Source organism: Malaclemys terrapin, chromosome 1 (assembly GCF_027887155.1).
Source record: "Malaclemys terrapin pileata isolate rMalTer1 chromosome 1, rMalTer1.hap1, whole genome shotgun sequence".
Taxonomy (NCBI): domain Eukaryota; kingdom Metazoa; phylum Chordata; order Testudines; family Emydidae; genus Malaclemys; species Malaclemys terrapin.
Genome location: NC_071505.1, coordinates 149,450,689 through 149,469,553, shown reverse-complemented (window position 1 = coordinate 149,469,553; position 18,865 = coordinate 149,450,689). Strand labels below are relative to the sequence as shown.

Genomic DNA, 18,865 nt, shown 5'->3' with positions numbered 1-18,865 from the left:
ACCAAGTGTGGTTCTCCCCTTTCAATCTGGAGGGTCACCCCTTAAAGGCCACAGCTCCCATCCCAGCATGCATTGCTCCATATGAGTAGAACAGGAGTGGGGGGTCTTCCGTGCATACACTGGGGAATTTTAATTCCCACCCCCGCTCGCGTTGCATGCTGGGAGCTGTAGTCCCTGAAGAGCCGCATTGCATGCTGGGCGTTGTGGTCTCGCATCGAGTTTGAGGCAGCGTGGATCGGGTGCATTTTATGCAAATTACAGGAGCGAGACGGGCGGTTTTAAACAGAGTGGGCGTGGCCAGGGAAGGGGCGTGGCCAGCGCGGCGAGTGGCAGCGCTGGCGGTTTAACGGAGGCGCCTGCTGTGCTCGCAGGTAGGTGAGGGGCTTTCTGTGACGCCGCCCGCCCCCGCCGGACTCCTGGGTTCGCTCTGGCGCGAGGGGAGGTAGGAGACGGCCCTTCCCGTACCGGTCTCTGCTGCTGTCGAGGGGGGTGGTCACTGCGGCCCCTCCCATAACCCAGCGCGGGGGGGCTGCCCCAAGGCCCCGCAGGCCGCTCCGCATGGGGGGCGTATCCGCGCTGGGCTCTCCTCCCCCCGCTCGCCTCTGACTGGCGCGGTCTCCTCACGCGGCTGCTGCCTGTGTGGACGCTCCGATTCCGGCATCAGCGCGCCGCGTTCTTCTGGAGCCGGATCCGGAGTGAAACCCGGCAGCGTTATGGGGGGGAATCCGAGCGTCCACACAGAGAGCAACCCGGCGTGGGGACGAGCCCGAACTCCCCTCGCCTTAAAGGGCGGCTCGCTCCGGGTCTGTGCGGCCTGGCTGCCGCCAGCCAGCTCTCGCCCGCAACGGGGATCTCACCCCGCCTGCCGCCGTGTTTGAAATAGTTTTCTTCAGTGGCAAGGGGCGGGCTGATGAGGGGAAGGCAGAGCCAGCCTGGCCCCGGTACACCAGAGCGTGACTGTCCGTGGTAATTAGTGGGGAAACGGGCCGGCGTCATGTGGTGGAATTACTGTAACAAGCTGTTTTTCTCTAATTAGCTGCGCAGATTGAATGTTGGGGAAGAATGAAGAGCGATGCACAGAAGATCGCTAAAGTTTAGCGTTTTGGACTGCACTGAACGAAACCATGCTTGAAATATGCACTGCAGTCAAAAGACATTAATCGTTTTGCTGAGCCCTTTGAAGCGGACAAGCATGCTTACATACACAAATGTAGCCCTGAAGTTAAAATGTGAAGTTATTCTAGAGAATTAAACTCTCAACAAAACTAGTTCCAGTGGATGGCCTAAACCATGTCCCTGTCTCGTGTTGAAAATCCTTGTTTTTTGCTCTTCCTAGCTGTCTTTCAAGCAATATTTATCCTGATTTTGTACCGAGGTGGAGCATCGAGTGTATTTCGAGGATTTTTAGATGCACCTCAGCCCTTGGATTACTCAAAAACACAGGATGTGTATATAAACCTCAGCTTGTTCACCCGAGCTCCTAATGAGGAAACTATGCCATATTGCACAGCCCAGTCACCGATATTTGGTATGTATAAACTGCTAGTGTCTGAACTAGTGCATCAGTGTAATAACACATTTCACTTTTGTAAAGTGAAAAGTGTTTGTCAGTAATTTACTATAATGTCTGAAGCTTCTACTAGCATTTCCTGTCTTGGGGCTAGATTAATCTCTCTTTTTCATCCTAAATCTAGATAGCATGTGATGCAGTCAAACAGTGCAGGTGGTTTTTGTTCAGTGTATGCTTAGGCCCTGTTTATGCCAAACTTCACAGTGAGCTTATAACTAGTTAGATCTGACCATGTTGCAAACACTAAATACGTTTTTTTTTTTTGTTTTTGTTTTTTGTCAACACATAACATAGTTAATACTCAGTAACCGTGGCAGCTGAGTGTTTTACATTCCTAGAGGCCTTGACTGGCCCATGTTCTTATTGCCAGTTTGTAATGCTGTTTTGCTGTTTGGATTGGACCTTTATGTACACAAGGAAATTCCGTACCTGTTTTCCAACAATGTTGTAGGTAGCACTGTAGCTGCTGCAGTACAAGCTATAGTGCAGATTGGGCGCTATGCTATATTTACCAGTGTTGTCTGGCTTTTCTCAGAGCTCTGCCTGATTGAACACAGGTAACTTTGCAATCAGACAGAGCTTTAAGAAGGGCTAGATGACACAGTGGTTTTAAAAAATAAACTGTGTTTAGTCTACATTAGAACTTGTTGGTAGTATTGATTCAGCTACATCACAACATGTTTCAATCTGGAAACGTTTTTACATTTCCTAACTGCCGTGTAACCAGTTCAGCCAGTCCTTCCTCCTCCAAGCTCTCTGTGGTAGGGCACCTTACAGTCTATTGCCCCCGTGCTTCAAATGCTATAATCTGTGTATGTCTTTCATGTATAATAGCTATTGCTGAGGCACTATATGATAGCTGCCCAGATATTCTGTAGGGTGACCAGACAGCAAGTGTGAAAAATCGGGACAAAGGGTGCGGGGGTAATAGCTTATAAAAGACCCAAAAAATCAGGACTGTCCCTATAAAATTGGGACATCTGGTCACCCTAATATTCTGAGATGTAGTGACACAAATGTGATCAAACAGCATGGTAAGAGGGGTACACAACCTTGCTTCACACATAATTGTGTTTGTTTAAAAAAAGCTAATGTGTGGGCACAACACAGCTGTTTAGAACAGTTGCCTGGTTTAGTTAGAAAACATGTATTTACTAATCCGGGTGGGCATTTAGACTAGCTCTACAGGCTTTATAACAATATTTGATCATCCTTTTGTTTCTCTCTCTGTCACTGAGATTAAATGAAATAAACAGGAAGTGTGGTGGCAATTTGTGTGGCTTCTCACTCATGTTGTCTTGCTTGTATGACCCACAGCCACTTCTGTGGGCAACTCTCCTCATGGCTATTGAAATAATTGTCTGTGAGACTATTGGCACAGATGCCAGTTATTGTTTCTTGAGATGTAGACTCAGTCCAGAGCAGACAAGTGAATCCGTGAGCTCTAAAGAGGGCCTGGATGGATAGTGACCAAAAAGTCTTACTATGACCCAAGTTGTAAACTAGTGAATGGGATGCTTGCACCCCCTTTCAGCAAACACTAACAAAAATCCGCCTCTTAAAAGGCTTTATTTAAATAGGAGGCTTTACTTTATCTTTAACCTCCAAACAAACAAATGGTGAGCACTGTACAACTTGCTTTTCAGCCATCAGAGAATGTTTTATATGGAGCTGCCAAAATGAGAGCAAATTAAAGATGGAGTTTAAGTAGATTAAATACTCTAGGGTAATTAGCATTTATGGAAACCTCTAGAGGAAACTAGAATTGTGCATTTGAAACATCATTACACTGCAAAAAGCAATCTTGTGAGGAGTTGGAACACTTGCAGTGTGAGAAATAAGATTCTGCTTTAGTTTACTAACTTTCTAACCAATAACACTTTTTTAGGGCATAAAAAGAAATTCTTTTCTCTAGATACTCATGATCTATTGTGTTCAAACCTCATCCAAACGAACTCTTTTTTAAATGTATGTTACTGTAAAAGGCATTTACTCTTCTCCTCCTTAGAACTAAAATAGATATACAAATTATTTATTAATAAAAACCTCTCTCGAGTCCCATTGCAATTAAAAACGTCACATATGGACTAAATACCTGTCCTTCCAATTCTTATTTCATAGTCTCCATTAAATAAGACTTCAAATGTAATTCTTGAAGCTCCAAATTGGAGACTGGTAACGGGTCACTTTGGGCCTGATCCAAATCCCTCTAAGGTCAATGGAAAGACTCCCATACCCATGGGCTTTGGATTAGGCTTTCTGTGAAGTGCAGCCCTTTCTCCATTTATGTGTGTGGTAAATGTTCAGTGTCTTCATTACCATACGGAACAAGTAACTATTTCCATCTTGAAGATTGTGTAAGCAAAAGCCTATTTCTCTTTTTTGTCAAATACAAACCTACAGTTGTATGCTCAACTTGAGCCCAGTCAAACTGATTCAATCTATTTATCATTTAACTGCAAAATCCTGTGGTTTTGCACCTTGCTTGTAATATCTACTGGAAGCAATGTGGTTCAGTGCATTGCCTCTTCTAGTTCATCTTTTGCTTGTGGCAGAAGCTTGTTTCTGAAAGATTTTCAGCAAGGAATTTTTCAGCAATATCCACTTTGTCGTTGTGTGAATGATTAGATTAGCTCTGGAAAACTTGATAGGTCAAATTCCTCCCTCATGTACCTGCTGAATTAAATGGGTTTATACCAGGAGCAAACTTGGTCCAATGTCTTCGAGAATAGTCCCTCCTTCTTACTCCTATCTGGCATACCCCTCTTGGGAGCATGACCATCTGCTGTGGTACTAGTGAGTGGTCCCTGCAGTCTTGTCAATCTGATACTTTTTCTATTAGGGATCATACTTTTGTTTGTATTTAAAGGGGGGAAAATAGGCAAGGGCATTTCTATGAATAGGGTTTAAGCCTTTAGCTGCAGTTGAGAGGCCTGGCCTGGACATGCTTCTGGATTGGGCCCATCCTCCATCATTAGGATTTGGTGCTTAAGCTAATACTCCTTTACTGCTTCTTATTTCTTCATCTAAACAATGTGGGCTTGTCTACATAGGGAAGTGTACTGGCAAAACTACCAGAATAATTGTACCAGTATAGTGACCTAACCGGTGATGTACCAGTGTGCAAGAGTAACCACCTTTTCAAAAGGCAAAATTGGGACACATGCAGGAGCTCTGTCTGCCTCCATGGCCCAGGCCAAGCCAGAGTCAGGCAGTAGTAAGAGCCACCCAGGGAGCCCCATCTGTCGTGGTCTCAGGCACCCCACCCTGAACAGGTGGAGGGTCAGGAGCTTCCCACAGCAGCCTGGGCTCCCTGAGTAGCTCTTACTACTGCCTGGCTCTGGCTGCTGGAGGGTGGGGTGGCTCATGGCGAGGGAGGACTAAAGCCCACCTCAGTCATCCGTGTCTCTCTCCTCTTCCCCCCCCCCACCCCCCCCCAGGAAGAGGTTGACGCAGCCGTGGAGCAACAGCGCAGGGAATCCAGGACACGTGCTGTCCTGGAGTCATTCACACTGGGACTTGAACTCTGCATTTTGGGACTGTCCCGTCCAATTCAGGACAGGTAGTCACCCTACAGTACGCTAATGTAACTGCACATGTGAACACTCTTACTCTGGATTCAGGGAGTCCACACGGGGAGTTACACCGGTATAACTATAGTGGTATAATCATACTGATATAGTTCTACCAACAAATTTCCCCATGAGGACAAGCTGTTTCCATTCAAGGTAGTGCTTACACCTAATTATTTAAGTTCTCTTTTGATAGGCTGAATCATACGGGTCTTGCTGATGCAAAACTTCTGTTGAAGTCAATGGTGTTGCACCCAATTATACCAGATTAAGCGTGTACCAAGAGGACCGTTGTAAGGTCATCTGATCCTAAGGTGTGCACACTCGAGGTCTGAAAGGTCTCACATTTCCCTTCTTGAAATGAATTAGATTCAGCCAAAACCAGCAAAACCCTCTCCGTTTGAATGCATTGCCTAATAAGTAAAGCAGGCTGAGAACATGTCCTGCAGTGGTGCTGATGAGCTAAAGGGATGGATTGGGGGAATGGGGGGGGCTGTAGTTTTTATATATGCAGCTAGAAGCTTCCTGTTCTGGTTGACAATTATACGTTTCTAAACATGGTTAAAAGATTCTTTTCCATGTAATGTTATAGATGCAGAGCAACGACTCAGGAAGCTTTGGGGAAACAACACTTTATATTTTTTGATTCAGTAGAACTCTAACCTTTTTTCTCTGCAAATCATTTCATAAGTAATATGATTCAAGAGAAGCTCTCCTACCTTAACTCCTCGCTGTTTGCCTTTGTTACGTTCTGTCAGCCAGTGGTGGTCAAGGGAGCACAGGTTGGAAGCACAGTCTTTATGTAAATAGTGTCTTCTGAGAGAGAATGAACAATAGTGGCAAGGGCATCTTAATTCCCGCTACAGTACAAGAGTGCACTGTGCTCAGGGCCCCTGTCTTCCGTGGCAGCAGAGCTTGCCGTGGAATTGTGCTCCAGAATCTGAGTGTTAATTGAAAAATAAAATATTGTTTATAGCACTCATGGTTGTAGAGAGAACTTTGAAAATGTAAATTGATGAAGTGCTGTCTGCACAAGTATTCAGAGAGCTGAAATAATAGCTCTGAAAGGTGTGAACTGATCCATTCATTTTAACTGTGGACTCTGGAATAGAGCATTTTTCAGTACTTCTGCCCTGAAATTTGCTATTTTACTCCCTGTTGGGCACCGATGACTTTTCTGTCTACTTGCTCTGCAGAGATCTGTATGCAGCTGCCTTTTATTTTCCCCACAAGAGGGAGTTCATTGCATTATAGTGCTTGCTCCCTATACTGTTCCATGGAGCCAGGAGGCTGGGGTTAGGGAACCAGACCTGAAGCCCAGCTTGCAGCCAGGGAGTGTGGCGGTAGGGTGACCAGACAGCAAGTGTGAAAAATCGGGACAGGAGGTGTGTGGGGGGTAATAGGAGCCTATATAAGAAAAAGACCCTAAAATCGGGACATCTGGTCACCCTATGTGGGGGAGCCAGAAGTCCTTAGGGATACGAGCCATAGAAGCAGCTTGAAAGGAAGCTTGTTTTTTCTCCCTGTGTGTGGCAGGGAGAGAAGCAGGTTCTGAGCTAGGTTGTTTGGACAACAACATAGGAGCTGAGGAGCCACGTGGCCAGGAGAGCATGACAACTAACTTTATCCTCTTAAAATAATCATGGTTGGAAAACGCTTCCAAAATTCATCTATGACCAGTGGGGGTGGGAGAACAAAAATGTAAGAATATTGCATGGCAGTAGAATAAATTAAGATTGATTTTTAGAAAGCAGAAGTTGCTGTTGTGGAATTTACAGATTGGCGCTACTGAATTTGGTCCTGCAGTATGCAGGGCCCTGATTTATACTGAAAGAAACACCATCTCTTTAAAAAAACAAAAAAAACTCATACCCTTTGTTGTAGTGACTCCCATAAATGCAGCTGAATCTGAATAGAAGTACATTTTGTTAGTATCTCTTAGACAAACGCCAACTGACACTGGAGCAATAGTTAGTACTTGCATATGAAAACAGTTACTTTAACTTTTTATTTTAAATATAAAAACAGTATAATAGAAATGTACAGATTAAAAACAATGGAATAAAGTGTTTTTGGTTTTAAAGACAGAAGCTGAGAGTTCCATAGAAGCAGGTAATACAATCATAGTAGTCACCTAGCCATGGTAGGTATGATCTAGAGCTGTTCCCCCATAGCATAGTTCCCTGAAGAACAGCCATTCTGTTTGTTGCAAGTAAGCAAACATGGGAGCAGTTGGTTATGAAAATTCTTGGTAGCAGTCAAAAATCAGAGTTCTTCATTAGTTAGACATCTGGTTCCTTTATTATTATTATTATTATTTTTAATACTTGAGAAAGGTTTGGGTTTCATCAAGAGTGGGGGGAAAAGTGGTGCAGGAGGGGAAAAGAAGCTGCCAAAATAAACTGTAGGGTAGCAAGGATCTGATTTCCTGACACTAAGAAGGTGGCAGAGCCCATGTTCATAACAGAATGGACTGAGACCTGGCTGTGAACGCTCAAAGTAGGAAATATTCCACCTACTGCTAAATAATATCAGATTGCCTTAGAACAGAAGGGGAACTTACCTTTGGGCAGCATGGGCTGCAGTGAGAGAAAGTGCCCCTGCTCCCTTTAAGTTCTGTTTTCTCCAAAATAGTTTCTTTGTAGTCACCACAATTCCTCCAGACCACTTTGTCCTTGATCCCTTACCTGAAATGAGGCATTGATACATAAATGGGAAACGGTAGTAAAGAAGGCAGATTTGATTGTAGAAGAGTAGTTGGAGAAACAACCATCCTGCAATGATAAATACCTTGCCTTTTATCAAGACACCCTTGTGGTCTGCTTACACAATGTACTTCACAGGAGTCTGGTTCTTCACCCACACTAGAAGAGAAGACCAAATGTCAGAAGAACAAGAGTGTGGATCAGCCCACTGAAAGGCTTCCCTTGTAGATTCGAACCCATAGTGTGACAGATGCTCCACTATACTGCTCCCTGTTGGGTATAGCTCAAGTGTTTCAAGCTTTATTCTGATGGATTCGAACAGTGATTTGGCTCAACGTCATTCACCAAATTTTCACTTTTTTTTTTTTTTTTTTCCCCCCTTCCCTCGTTCTTACAGTTGGTCCATTAACCATCACCTTTAATGCATTCCCCAGTGAAAGAATGATAATAAAAAAAAATCCCTTTGTTCGGTTTGGAGGCCGCTACAGCCCTCCTCACTGCCTGGCTCGCTACAAATCAGCCATCATTGTACCACACAAGAACCAGGAGAAGCATCTGCGACACCTTCTCTATTATCTTCATCCCTTCCTGCAGCGCCAACAGCTTCACTACGGCATCTACTTGATTCACCAGGTAAATCAAAACGATGTGTGTCTATCACTGCTGCTGAGGTTTCCAGTTAAGGAATGGTTTGACTGTGAATGGAAAAGTAGACACCCAATTCCCCCCATGAGAAATACGGAGTTTGTGAATGTACAGTGGCACATAATTTGTATGTCTAAAGCGCTTGTCGTTGTATCTAGTGCTAAGATACTGTTCCATGTTTGTTTTTGGGAGGGACAAATTTAAACTTAAAGGGGGGGTGATCTTTCCTGTGAAAGAGGACTGAATATGGCTCCTCTCAAGTTCATTGGAGCGGCTTCTGAGTCAGTCAGAAGGAGGTGCCAGAGTGGAACTGGGTATCCTTACTGTCTACCTAGAGTGAGATCCAAACTCTGATTTGATCCTCCTCTGGGTCACACCTACATAGGCCAAACAGTTGGTGTAACTGATGAGTTCTGGTGTTGTGAAGGATCCCCAGAGGGGGGAAATTAACTAGTGGTGAAAACTGATGGCTAGTTAGGAAGGGGAGTGTCTTTTTCAATTGGATGTAACCAGGATATGTGTTCTGATTTCTGGCTTCTTTCTAAAGAGGGATGAGGACATAATCTCTGTGTGCAGGGAAGTATAGTTGAAGATCTACATTAGTCTGTTACAGAGATTAGAATCCTTTTTCTTTATGTCTATGTGCAAAAGACTTCCAACTTCCCAAAGTTCATAGAGTTGCTAAGGCAGTAGGTCAAATTTTCAAACGCATCTAAGAGATTTCTGAAAACTTTTCCCAGCATCACTTGGTTCCAGTCTCACTCAAATTGAAATCCATGGGAGTTTTGCCATTGACTTCAGTGTGAGCAGCCTTAGATCCTTGAAGCCATTCCAGGAGTTGGTGAGTAAACTACATGTTTTCTTTTCCAGGCTGGGAATGCTACTTTTAACCGAGCCAAGCTCCTTAATGTTGGTGTCCGGGAAGCCATGAAGGATGAGGACTGGGACTGTCTGCTCCTGCATGACGTGGACCTCATTCCTGAAAATGATTATAACCTCTACGTCTGTGATGAATACTACCCCAAACACATTGCCAGTGCCATAGACAAATTCCAGTACAGGTAAGGGTCTGCATTTGGGATGGACACTTTTCATGATCTTATCAGCAGTTCCTTTTCATGGAACATATAGTATAGCCTCGGACTGGACACTGAAGGATGTTACCTCAATGTATTCCCACCTGGGTGGTTGTTGCAGGAAGGGACATGTGTCAGAGTAGCTAGTCAAATGATTCCTGCTGCTCTTCCCCCATGCACCCATATTGAAACTGAAAGGTTTTTGTTCTCTTCTTCCCTAAGATGCAAGATGGAGAGCATTAAGCAGCACAAATATGACATGATTTTTGCTCATTTGCAAACTTAACCCCATTAATTTGGGCTTGAATAGGGACTGGGAGTGGCTGGCTCACTACAAAAGCAATTTTCCCCCTCTTGGTATTGACACCTCCTCATCAATTATTGGGAGTGGACCACATCCACCCTGACTGAATTGGCCTGGTCAACACTGGTTCTCCTCTTGTAAGGTAATTCCCTTCTCTTCATGTGCCAATATATTTATGCCTGTATCTGTAATTTTCACTCCATGCATCTGAAGAAGTGGGGATTTTTACCCATGAAAGCTTATGCCCAAATAAATCTTAGTCTTTAAGGTGCCACTGGACTCCTCATTGTAAATATTACATGATAGTGCTGCTGAGTAGGGATCTCAACACTGAGCTGTCTTTGAGATGTTGATGAAATCGTAATCTACATCACTTTCAACAGCTATGGCTTCCCTCCTCCGCAGCGATAGTTATCATGGATCATTTTATGACACACCAGGACAAACCCAGTCCTTTGAGGCCCCTTTTGCCTTCAGCAGCTATTGAAAGCAAACTGAAATGCATCTTCCAGTGATTGATGGCTAATTATTTTCTTTCCTTCTTCTGTGAGCAGAGTACAGTATTTCCCTCACACTGGGGAAAAAATGCCCGAGTTACAGAAAAGTTATTCTCTGAATTTTGCTGGTTAGAAGGAATCTCAGTTGAATTTACCAGTCTGATCTTCTGCACTGAAGTCTTAATATCCTATTTAGTCAGTGACGAAAACCTGTAGAAAGTTATCTTTTTAGTTCAATACACTTGCCACGTAACTATCATGAAAACTATCATCCAGCTTCTTGTGCAATACAAGTACAATAAGCTGAGACCAACGTGCATGTGACTCATCACTAGTGTAAGACAGTTTGTCAAGTGCCTGATGCAAACTCAGTTTTGACAATTTGCTCTTCTCTTCTCCAGTTTGCCATATTGGTCCTTTTTTGGAGGTGTCTCTGCTTTGACTCCAGAGCATTACATGAAGATAAATGGGTTTCCAAACACCTACTGGGGCAGTCGTGGTGAAGACGATGACATTGCTGCAAGGTACTAACGGATAGAACTGGGCCATTTAAAAGAGAACTAAATAAAGGTCTAAAGTAACAACATATTGCGTGGTCTCCATTAGCCCTATAAAAGAGCTAATAGGTTCTGGACAACTTTAATTGTATATAGTGCTATGATTCATAGATTCCAAGGCCAGAAGGGGCCATTATGATCATCTCGTCTGACCTCCTACTTAATACAAACCACAGAACTTCCCCAAAATAATTCCTAGATCAGTGGTTCTCAACCAGAAATAAATCAGAGAGCAGGGCTGGCACTAGAGTCACTGGGGCCCAGGGAAAAAAGCCGAGGCCCGAGCCCCACTGCCTGGGGATGAAGCCAGCTTAGCTTTGCGAAGTCCCCTGTGGGGCCCTGGGCAGTTGCCCAGCTTTTTATCCCCTAATGCTAGCCCTGGCTTTTAATCTACTGGATATGCAGAAGAACATTTTTTTATGGCACAGGTGTGCTGTGGAGTTTTTATAGCATGTTCTGAGGGGCGGGGGGGAGAGCTCCGAAAGAAAAAGGTTGAGAACACCTGTCCTAGACCAGATCTTTTAGAAAAAAATCCAATCTCGATTTAAAAATTGTCAGTGATGTAGACTCCACCACAACCCTTAGTAAATTGTTCCAATGGTTAATTACTCTCACCGTTAACAATTTACACTTTATTTCCAGTCCAAATTAATCCAGTGGCTGGAAGTTGAAACGAGACAGTTATACTTTCTCTGCTAGATTGAAGAGCCTATTAAATATTTGTTCCCCATGTAGATACTTACTTATAGACTAATAGTCACCCCTTAAAGTTAAGCTATAAATAGGTTAGGCTCAAAGAGCTCAATCTATCACTGTAAGGCATGTTTTGTAATCCTTTAATGATTCTGGTGGCTCTTCTCTGAACCCTCTCCAATGTATCCGCATCCTTCCAGAGTTCAGTTCTGGAGACATTACATTCAGAATTGATGGTCCGGGCATGTTAGATCTAATATTGTTTAAAGTATCACTTTTTTGTACAGTAGGAGGTTAGCTTTCTTCAGATAGTTTGGGCTTCAGGAGCTAGATAATGTTGCATTGAATACCCCTATGCTGTCTCTGGGGTTCTTCCAAGAGCTGTATAAACCACTAGTGACCTGATAGTTGACTCTCACTGAAATTAATCATTCCATAGGAGAGAATACTAGGCTGACAAAGTAGAAAACCTAGGGGATTTTAAGGGAAGCTTTAGATTTCAAAATAGGAGGGGATTCAGGACATGGCATTTACCACCTACAAGACTGTTTCAGTAAGTACACAGTATTTGGGGAGCTAGGAACCTGGATTCCTTATGTTACTATCTTTAAACTGTCAGACACGTAGTGACATACCATAGAGCCTTAAAGTACCATGTGTATCAGTGTTGGCAAAATGTGATGTTTTGTTGCTAGGAAGGTGACATACTATGGGTGTGAATATAGAGAGTTTTTAATTACAGCTGCTGTGCACAATGCAGCTCTGTAGAGTACAGAATAAAGACCCTTTGGCCTCATCTACCCTAGCAAGCACTGTAGCTGTAATTCACCAGTGGTACAGCTCTACTAGTGGACATTGAGGCAAACTGTTGGAGAGATTATACTACTTAGCTGGCAGTAAAAACATTTATTTCCTGCTCTTGCACAGTGTGACAAGTTATGTAATTTTCAGTGGAACATTCTGTTCAAGGACACTGGGAGTCTTACCAAGCATTGTGCTCCTGAGAATGGAAAGTTAGGTGTTTAACACTAAGTTACTTCCTTTGATCAGAGAAATCTTATTAAAGGAACATGATTACTTTTAAAAATAATGAAAGTACTATTTGATTAATGGAATATCAGGGTATAGTGCATCTTGAATTTCTAAAAACAAACAGGAGACCTATCCCAATGCTTTCTGCACTACTTCAGCTCTTAACATGGTTCTCAAGTGGGGTGCCAGTGGTGAGAAGTGCCATACCAGAGTCCTGTGCACTTCCTTTTTTTTTTTTTTTTTTTAAGGAATAAATCTGATCAAGGGGCACTGTTAGCCTGAGTAAACCCCAAAACATACCTTCCTTGAAGGAAAGTAAATCCCATGCACTATCCTGTGAGAATTATGTACTACAAATAATTGATAACCACAGCCACTTGAGGGGCACGTTGCTATTGGCGGTGGAGGCTACTAATGATTCTTTGTTCACAAACGTTACAGGCCTGTGTTTACAAAAGTTTGCAGTGATTTGGGGTGCCTGAGTTTTTGAGTGACCAGCTTGAGATACCTAAGAGAGCTGAGTTTTAGAAAGGACTGAGCACCTATGCTGTAGAACAACAAAAATAAAATGGGAAATATGTCATGAACCCTTGCTGGCCTTGTCTTCTCTATAAAGCTTTATTATATTAAACACAACTGAAGGAGCTAGGTTGGCCAATCAACACTGACCACGGTTTTGCAGTCAGTACGGATGAAGCCAAGTTGGGTTCAACAGCATCAGCTAGTTGTGTTTTAAACCTTAATCTCAGGCATTAGTATCCTTCTCATTCACCTCCTATGAGAAATGAGCTTCAGCATCTTAACTGGAACCATTTAAGTATTAACATTAAGCACAGACCGTGTTTTGGGGTGATTATGCTAATTTTGTGAGTTTTTCATTGTTGCCTTAACCTAGTAATGCAACTTTAAATACAAAAAGCTACAATTAGTCTGGCAATACCAGACTAGAGTTCAACAGCAAAGTTAGCTCAGCTCTTTTGCAGTTGTGTCCATTTTTCTGTGCAGTGTAATGTTTATTTTCTGAAGGCAAACATACAAACTTTTGCTACAGCCCAGGTTGAGATAATGGTACTTTACCAAATGCTAAAACCTACTCCCTTAAGGAATTAATACCATTTCTGGGTTTCTTTTGATAATTCTAGTCTAAATTTAAATATTGTTGGCATTCTGGCCTTTCCCAAGGGCTTGGGAGCAGGAATGTTGCAGTGCAGCTTGCTGCTATCTACCTCTAGCACTTATCTCAAACGAAACGTTTATTGAAAGATCTTGAATAAAAAGTTCCAAAGATGTTAACTTGCCAAACTAAACTGCCTAAATATTCAGCAAGTTAAACAAACATGGTGGTAGCAACGGGTCTGGCTATGGGAGCCTTTTCTGCCCTTGAGATCTATCCAGAACTGCCAGTTAGTCACTTCAAGTGGTAGTAGTACTAGTAATACTTTTTTTGTAAATTTCCCTAGCTTGGGTATTCAGACACAAGTTACGACCTCTGAAACTCTACTGCCCTAGCTCATCTGAATGGTAGCATAATGTTCTGCTGCTGGCCTCGCTCACACTTACCTACCACACTAGTTTTAGGTAAAGTAAGTGTTCCTATCAGTCTCTACAAGTGGTGTCAGTTAAGTCAGTGGTGCATTGTGCCATAATTCAGGAGGTACCACTGAGTACCATAATCTTACTTCCTCTTCTTGAATTTGAAGTACTGTCTTTTCAGCCGTGTGTGGGTGTGGTGTGGTGTGTGGTTTTTTTTTTTTTTTTTTGTGTTTCTGCCAGGAAACATCTCTGTACTTTGTGTAGCTTAGAGCTGGCATTCTTGTGTATAAACCCAGATTTTGCTCTGTCTTCATTTTAAAGGATTCAGTTAGCAGGAATGAAAATAGTCAGGACCCCTATTCATCTTGGACGTTACAAAATGATGGATCTTGAGCAACACAAAGGGAGTGAAGAGTACCCAATAAGGTAACTATTGTAGGAGGGCCCTGTCCTCACTTGTCCTAATTCCAGTGTGGCCATCCCTGGTCTGTAGAGCCTGCTGACTGAGTGCTATCAACTTCCTCCTCATGCAGGGCAGAAAGCAGCTTCTTGGACTGTCCCTTTTACCATCCTGCTTTTAAATGCTGCTATTTAAAGAAACTGTCTCTGGCTTTGTTCAGCACAGAGTTTAGGAGATTCACCGGGTGGAAGCATTTGCTTGATTTGTTTTGATTACAACTTAAATTCCTGCAGTCCTGCTGGTGGCCTGTGGACTCATGGACAAAAGAACATTTGTGATATCAGTAATATTGTTTGGTCAAAAGCCAGTTACAACTGAACCTTACTTTCTTTTGTTGGTTATATTTTTAAAGTGTAGATGCTTTAATACTAGTTCATCACATTGTTTGAAGTCCTTATTGGTAAGCTCATTCTTTTGATTGGCAGTTGCTAGCAAGAGTTTTGTACAGAGTCCTGGCCCATGATTAGGGCTCCAGACACTACAGTAATAGTTTATTAAAAATATGAATTCTAAATAGTCATCAAATTCTTCATATGAAGAACCAAGACCACTTCCAAACTAGTAATCTCAAGGTATCTTAGAAACATTGAAGCTTGTTCTCTTATGTCTTCCCTCCTCTCAAGATTTCTATGTACATCTTGGACAAAATAAATGTCAAGATTTTTATATAACAAAGTATTATGGTAGCAGTAGACAAACTAAGCTGTATGCAGACCCATTAAAAATGTGAAATCGGAGCACTGAATTCAGCAGATATGGGTAAGGTGGAACCTCTAATTTAAATCCCCGAGGACCTACTTGCATACCAAGAGCTGGAAGAAGGTGTTATCTGGTGGGGTGGAGGCTGTCTACATTGGCATCTCAGCTCTCCCACTTGCCTTATCCTTAAGGCTTAGCTCCTTAACAGCTTCTCTCATGTGTTTCACAAGTCAATATAAGCCATCTGCATTTCCATTCTACCTCTGAAATCCTCATTGCCACCTTTGCCTCCTCAGGTCCCATCTCTCCATGTTCCAACATGTGCAGTGTGGTGCTGCCACTGCCTTTTCATATATACAGATTGCCATTGCCACATCATCCTTGTACTCACACATGCCACTGGTCCTCCCCATTCATTTCAGGCTCTAGTTCCAAATGGTCCTCGTTTATAAACACCTACGATTACTCCAGTCTCCTGCACCTCACAGCATGTCTCTGCTCTTTCTGCTTGTCTAGAACAGGTTTCCTTTGTGCGAAGGAACAATCTGAGGTCATTTGGTGGAACAGGCTTTACCTATAAAGCTGCTGTCACCTGGAACAGCTTCCCTATCTGCCTGTCTACATCTTACTTCAAGTGTTACCTGAAAGTGCACCTCTTCTCTCTGATTAAGCTACTTAATCATAGTCACATATAGAGTGTTGTGTATTTTTCAAGAGTTGTATTGTAACTGACTGGACAAAGATGGGAACGTCCCTTAGTCTCCCCCTACTGTCCTTTTATCTAACTACAGGTATTCTCCTCCCTTCAGGCCTGCTCCACTGCATAACACCAGAAAAACATGGAAGGATGATGGAATGAATTCTGTAGAGTTCAAACTCCTTTCAAGAAAGAAGCACCTTCTTTATACCAACATCACTGTGGACATTGGGAATGCTCCCACGCTGCCTCCAGAGAATAAAAACAAAAAGAGAGCTTGAGTATTAGTGCAGCACCTGGAAATTGTGCAACACAGGAGGTGCTAGCCTATAGTTAATCAGGAATAAAAGGTCTACAAAGATTGAAGAATGATTTCCTGCTGTGGGCTTCACCTTTCCTCCAAACATGCAAGGGTTAGAAGAAAAGTCTTCAGGAATGAGGCATGACAGCCACTAGACTGGATTCAGTTTATTGGAGAGAATCCCTTTTAAGCGCTGTAAAATGTGATGCTTACTGAGCCCTATCTCTCTCACACACACACGCCTTGCGGAGTACATCTTTATTCATCACCAGATAAATCCACTCTAAGCTGTGTACTCTTAAATCAGCGTCACCCATTAGCAGGCTAGTTAGTTGAATGCCAGCTATTTAACTGCTGCATATCCTACTGCTTTACTATTTTTGAATGGTAATTGGGATTAAAGCCACTCTGAGGACATGTTCTATGTTTTGTTTGAAAGAAACCTCAGTCCCATATTGCTGGTAAAGAGATTCTCTAGTTGCAGTCTGTCTTGAAATGTTTTGTTTTTCCCTTCTTAGTGTTAAATATTTCCCTTTCCATCTGTTACATATTTTGTAAATATTCTCCAGGAAGTTTAAATATAAGATTTTGAAAGTTAATAGCCATCTTCTGGTTCCTGTTTTATGTGATCACTTGCTATGTACATGAGCTTCTCCACAGGAAGTCTAGAGGCTTGGTATAGCAAGAACCTGAGTATTGGCCTCCTGCATTTTTTGTGTCAGCCAGTGCTGATCTAATTATAAATCTATTCACTTATAACACTACTAAAAAACCTCTGCATGGGATTGGTAGAAATAAACACTCCATCTATCTATAAAAGCTAGAAAAGGGTTACTTTGAACATAAGTTACCAGTCTCCCCTCAGCTGCAGGAATTGGGCCCTACCAAGTTTATGGTCTATTTTGGTCATTTTCACATTCATAGGATTTTTAAAATAGTAAATTTCATGATTTCAGCTATGTAAATCTGAAATTTCATTGTGGTGTAATTGTAGGGGTCCTGACCCATAAAGGAGTTGTAGGGAGGTCACAAGATTATGGAAGGGGGAGTTGCAAAACTGATAACATTACTTCTGTGCTGCTGTTGGCAGCAACACTGCTTTGACAGCTGGACCATAAAGTAATCATCCATTCAGAAGTACAATGCAGGCTTCCCTAAATTCCTGCCACTACCTCAACTCTGCCCTGGAGAAATTGGAATAAGAAGGGGAGTTCAGTCTCCACAGCCAGTTCAGTCCTTGGCCTAGCTCTGAGACTGCAATAAAGGGGGAAATCTGTCACTTTTGTGATACAGACACTTCTCCACTGAGTATGTGAATTCTCAGCTAGTTCTACATGTGCCAGTTCTAATGCTTTAGTAACTAATCTTGGGCTAATATCTGTGGCCTTGGCTACACTTGCAGATGTACAGTGCTGTGAGTTAAACCTGACTTCATGCAGCTGAGTAGGGAAAGTGCTGCAGTCTGTCCACACTGACAGCTGCCTAGCTCACTGTCGTGGCCACATTTGGGCAATTGCAGTGCGATTGGGAGCGGTGCATTATGGGCAGCTATCCCACAGAGCACCTTTCCCATTCTGGTGTTGTGGGAAGGGGGTGTGGGTGTGGGGGATTCTGGGTCCTGTCCCAATGCCCTGTGATGCATCGCTTTGCATCCCAGAAACCCCTTTGTTTCCATCCACCTTTGGCACCATCTTTCAACGGTTTCTGTGCAGCGCGATCTGTCTGCGGGAAATGGAGTCCAAACTGCTAAGGCGTATGCTGACAAATCTCGCCAGCACGTCATGTTTGGCTGTCGAACTATTCCTTAAGATCCAAAGTGACAGTGAGTGAGAGTGAGGAGTCAGACGATGCTATCGAGCCACGTAATGCGTACAACACAAAATTGCTTGTGGCATTCACAGACATGCTCAGCACCGTGGAACGCTGCTTTTGGGCTCGGGAAACAAGCACCAAGTGATGGGATCACGTAGTCATGGAAGTCTGGGATGACGAGCAGTGGCTGCAGAACTTTCAGATGAGAAAAGCCACTTTCATGGGACTGTGTGAGGAGCTCGCCCCCACCCTGCAGCGCAAGGACACGAGATTGAGAGGTGCCCTGCTGATGGAGAAGCAGGTGGCTATTGCAGTCTGGAAGCTGGCAACTCCAGAAAGCTACCAGTTGGTCGCAAACCAGTTTGGAGTGGGAAAGTCGACCGTTGGAATCGTGTTGATGCAAGTTTGCAAGGCCATTAATCGCATCCTACTCAGAAGAAACGTGACTCTGGGTAACGTGCAGGAAATAGTGGATGGCTTTGCACAAATGGGGTTCCTTAACTGTGGAGGGGCAACAGATGGGATGCACATTCCTATTCTGGCACCACCCCACCTAGGATCCGAGTACATTAATCAGAAGGGGTATTGCTCTATGGTTCTCCAGGCACTTGTGGATCACTTTGGGTATTTCATTGACATTAACACAGGCTGGCCAGGAAAGGTGCATAACGCATGCATCTTTCAGAACACTTGGCTGTTCAGGAAGAGGCAG

At 43.2% G+C, this 18,865-nt stretch overlaps 1 protein-coding gene across 3 annotated transcripts; it reads left to right on the top strand.

Annotated features, from left to right (window-relative positions):
- The first annotated feature begins 318 nt into the window (after positions 1–318).
- LOC128845154 (beta-1,4-galactosyltransferase 3-like) lies at positions 319–16,946 on the top strand. 3 transcript variants are annotated; one of them, XM_054043533.1, is made up of 7 exons: positions 319–371; positions 1,037–1,528; positions 8,245–8,480; positions 9,363–9,553; positions 10,771–10,893; positions 14,506–14,610; positions 16,135–16,946. In XM_054043533.1, exons 2-7 carry the CDS (start codon positions 1,291–1,293, stop codon positions 16,319–16,321), a joined length of 1,080 nt encoding a protein of 359 aa, XP_053899508.1. In that variant the 5' UTR covers positions 319–371; positions 1,037–1,290; the 3' UTR covers positions 16,322–16,946. The 3 variants fall into 3 exon arrangements, with proteins under 3 accessions (XP_053899508.1, XP_053899517.1, XP_053899499.1); XM_054043542.1 differs by having other exon boundaries at positions 354–442; positions 16,153–16,946; XM_054043524.1 differs by having other exon boundaries at positions 354–442.
- Positions 16,947–18,865: the final 1,919 nt, after the last annotated feature.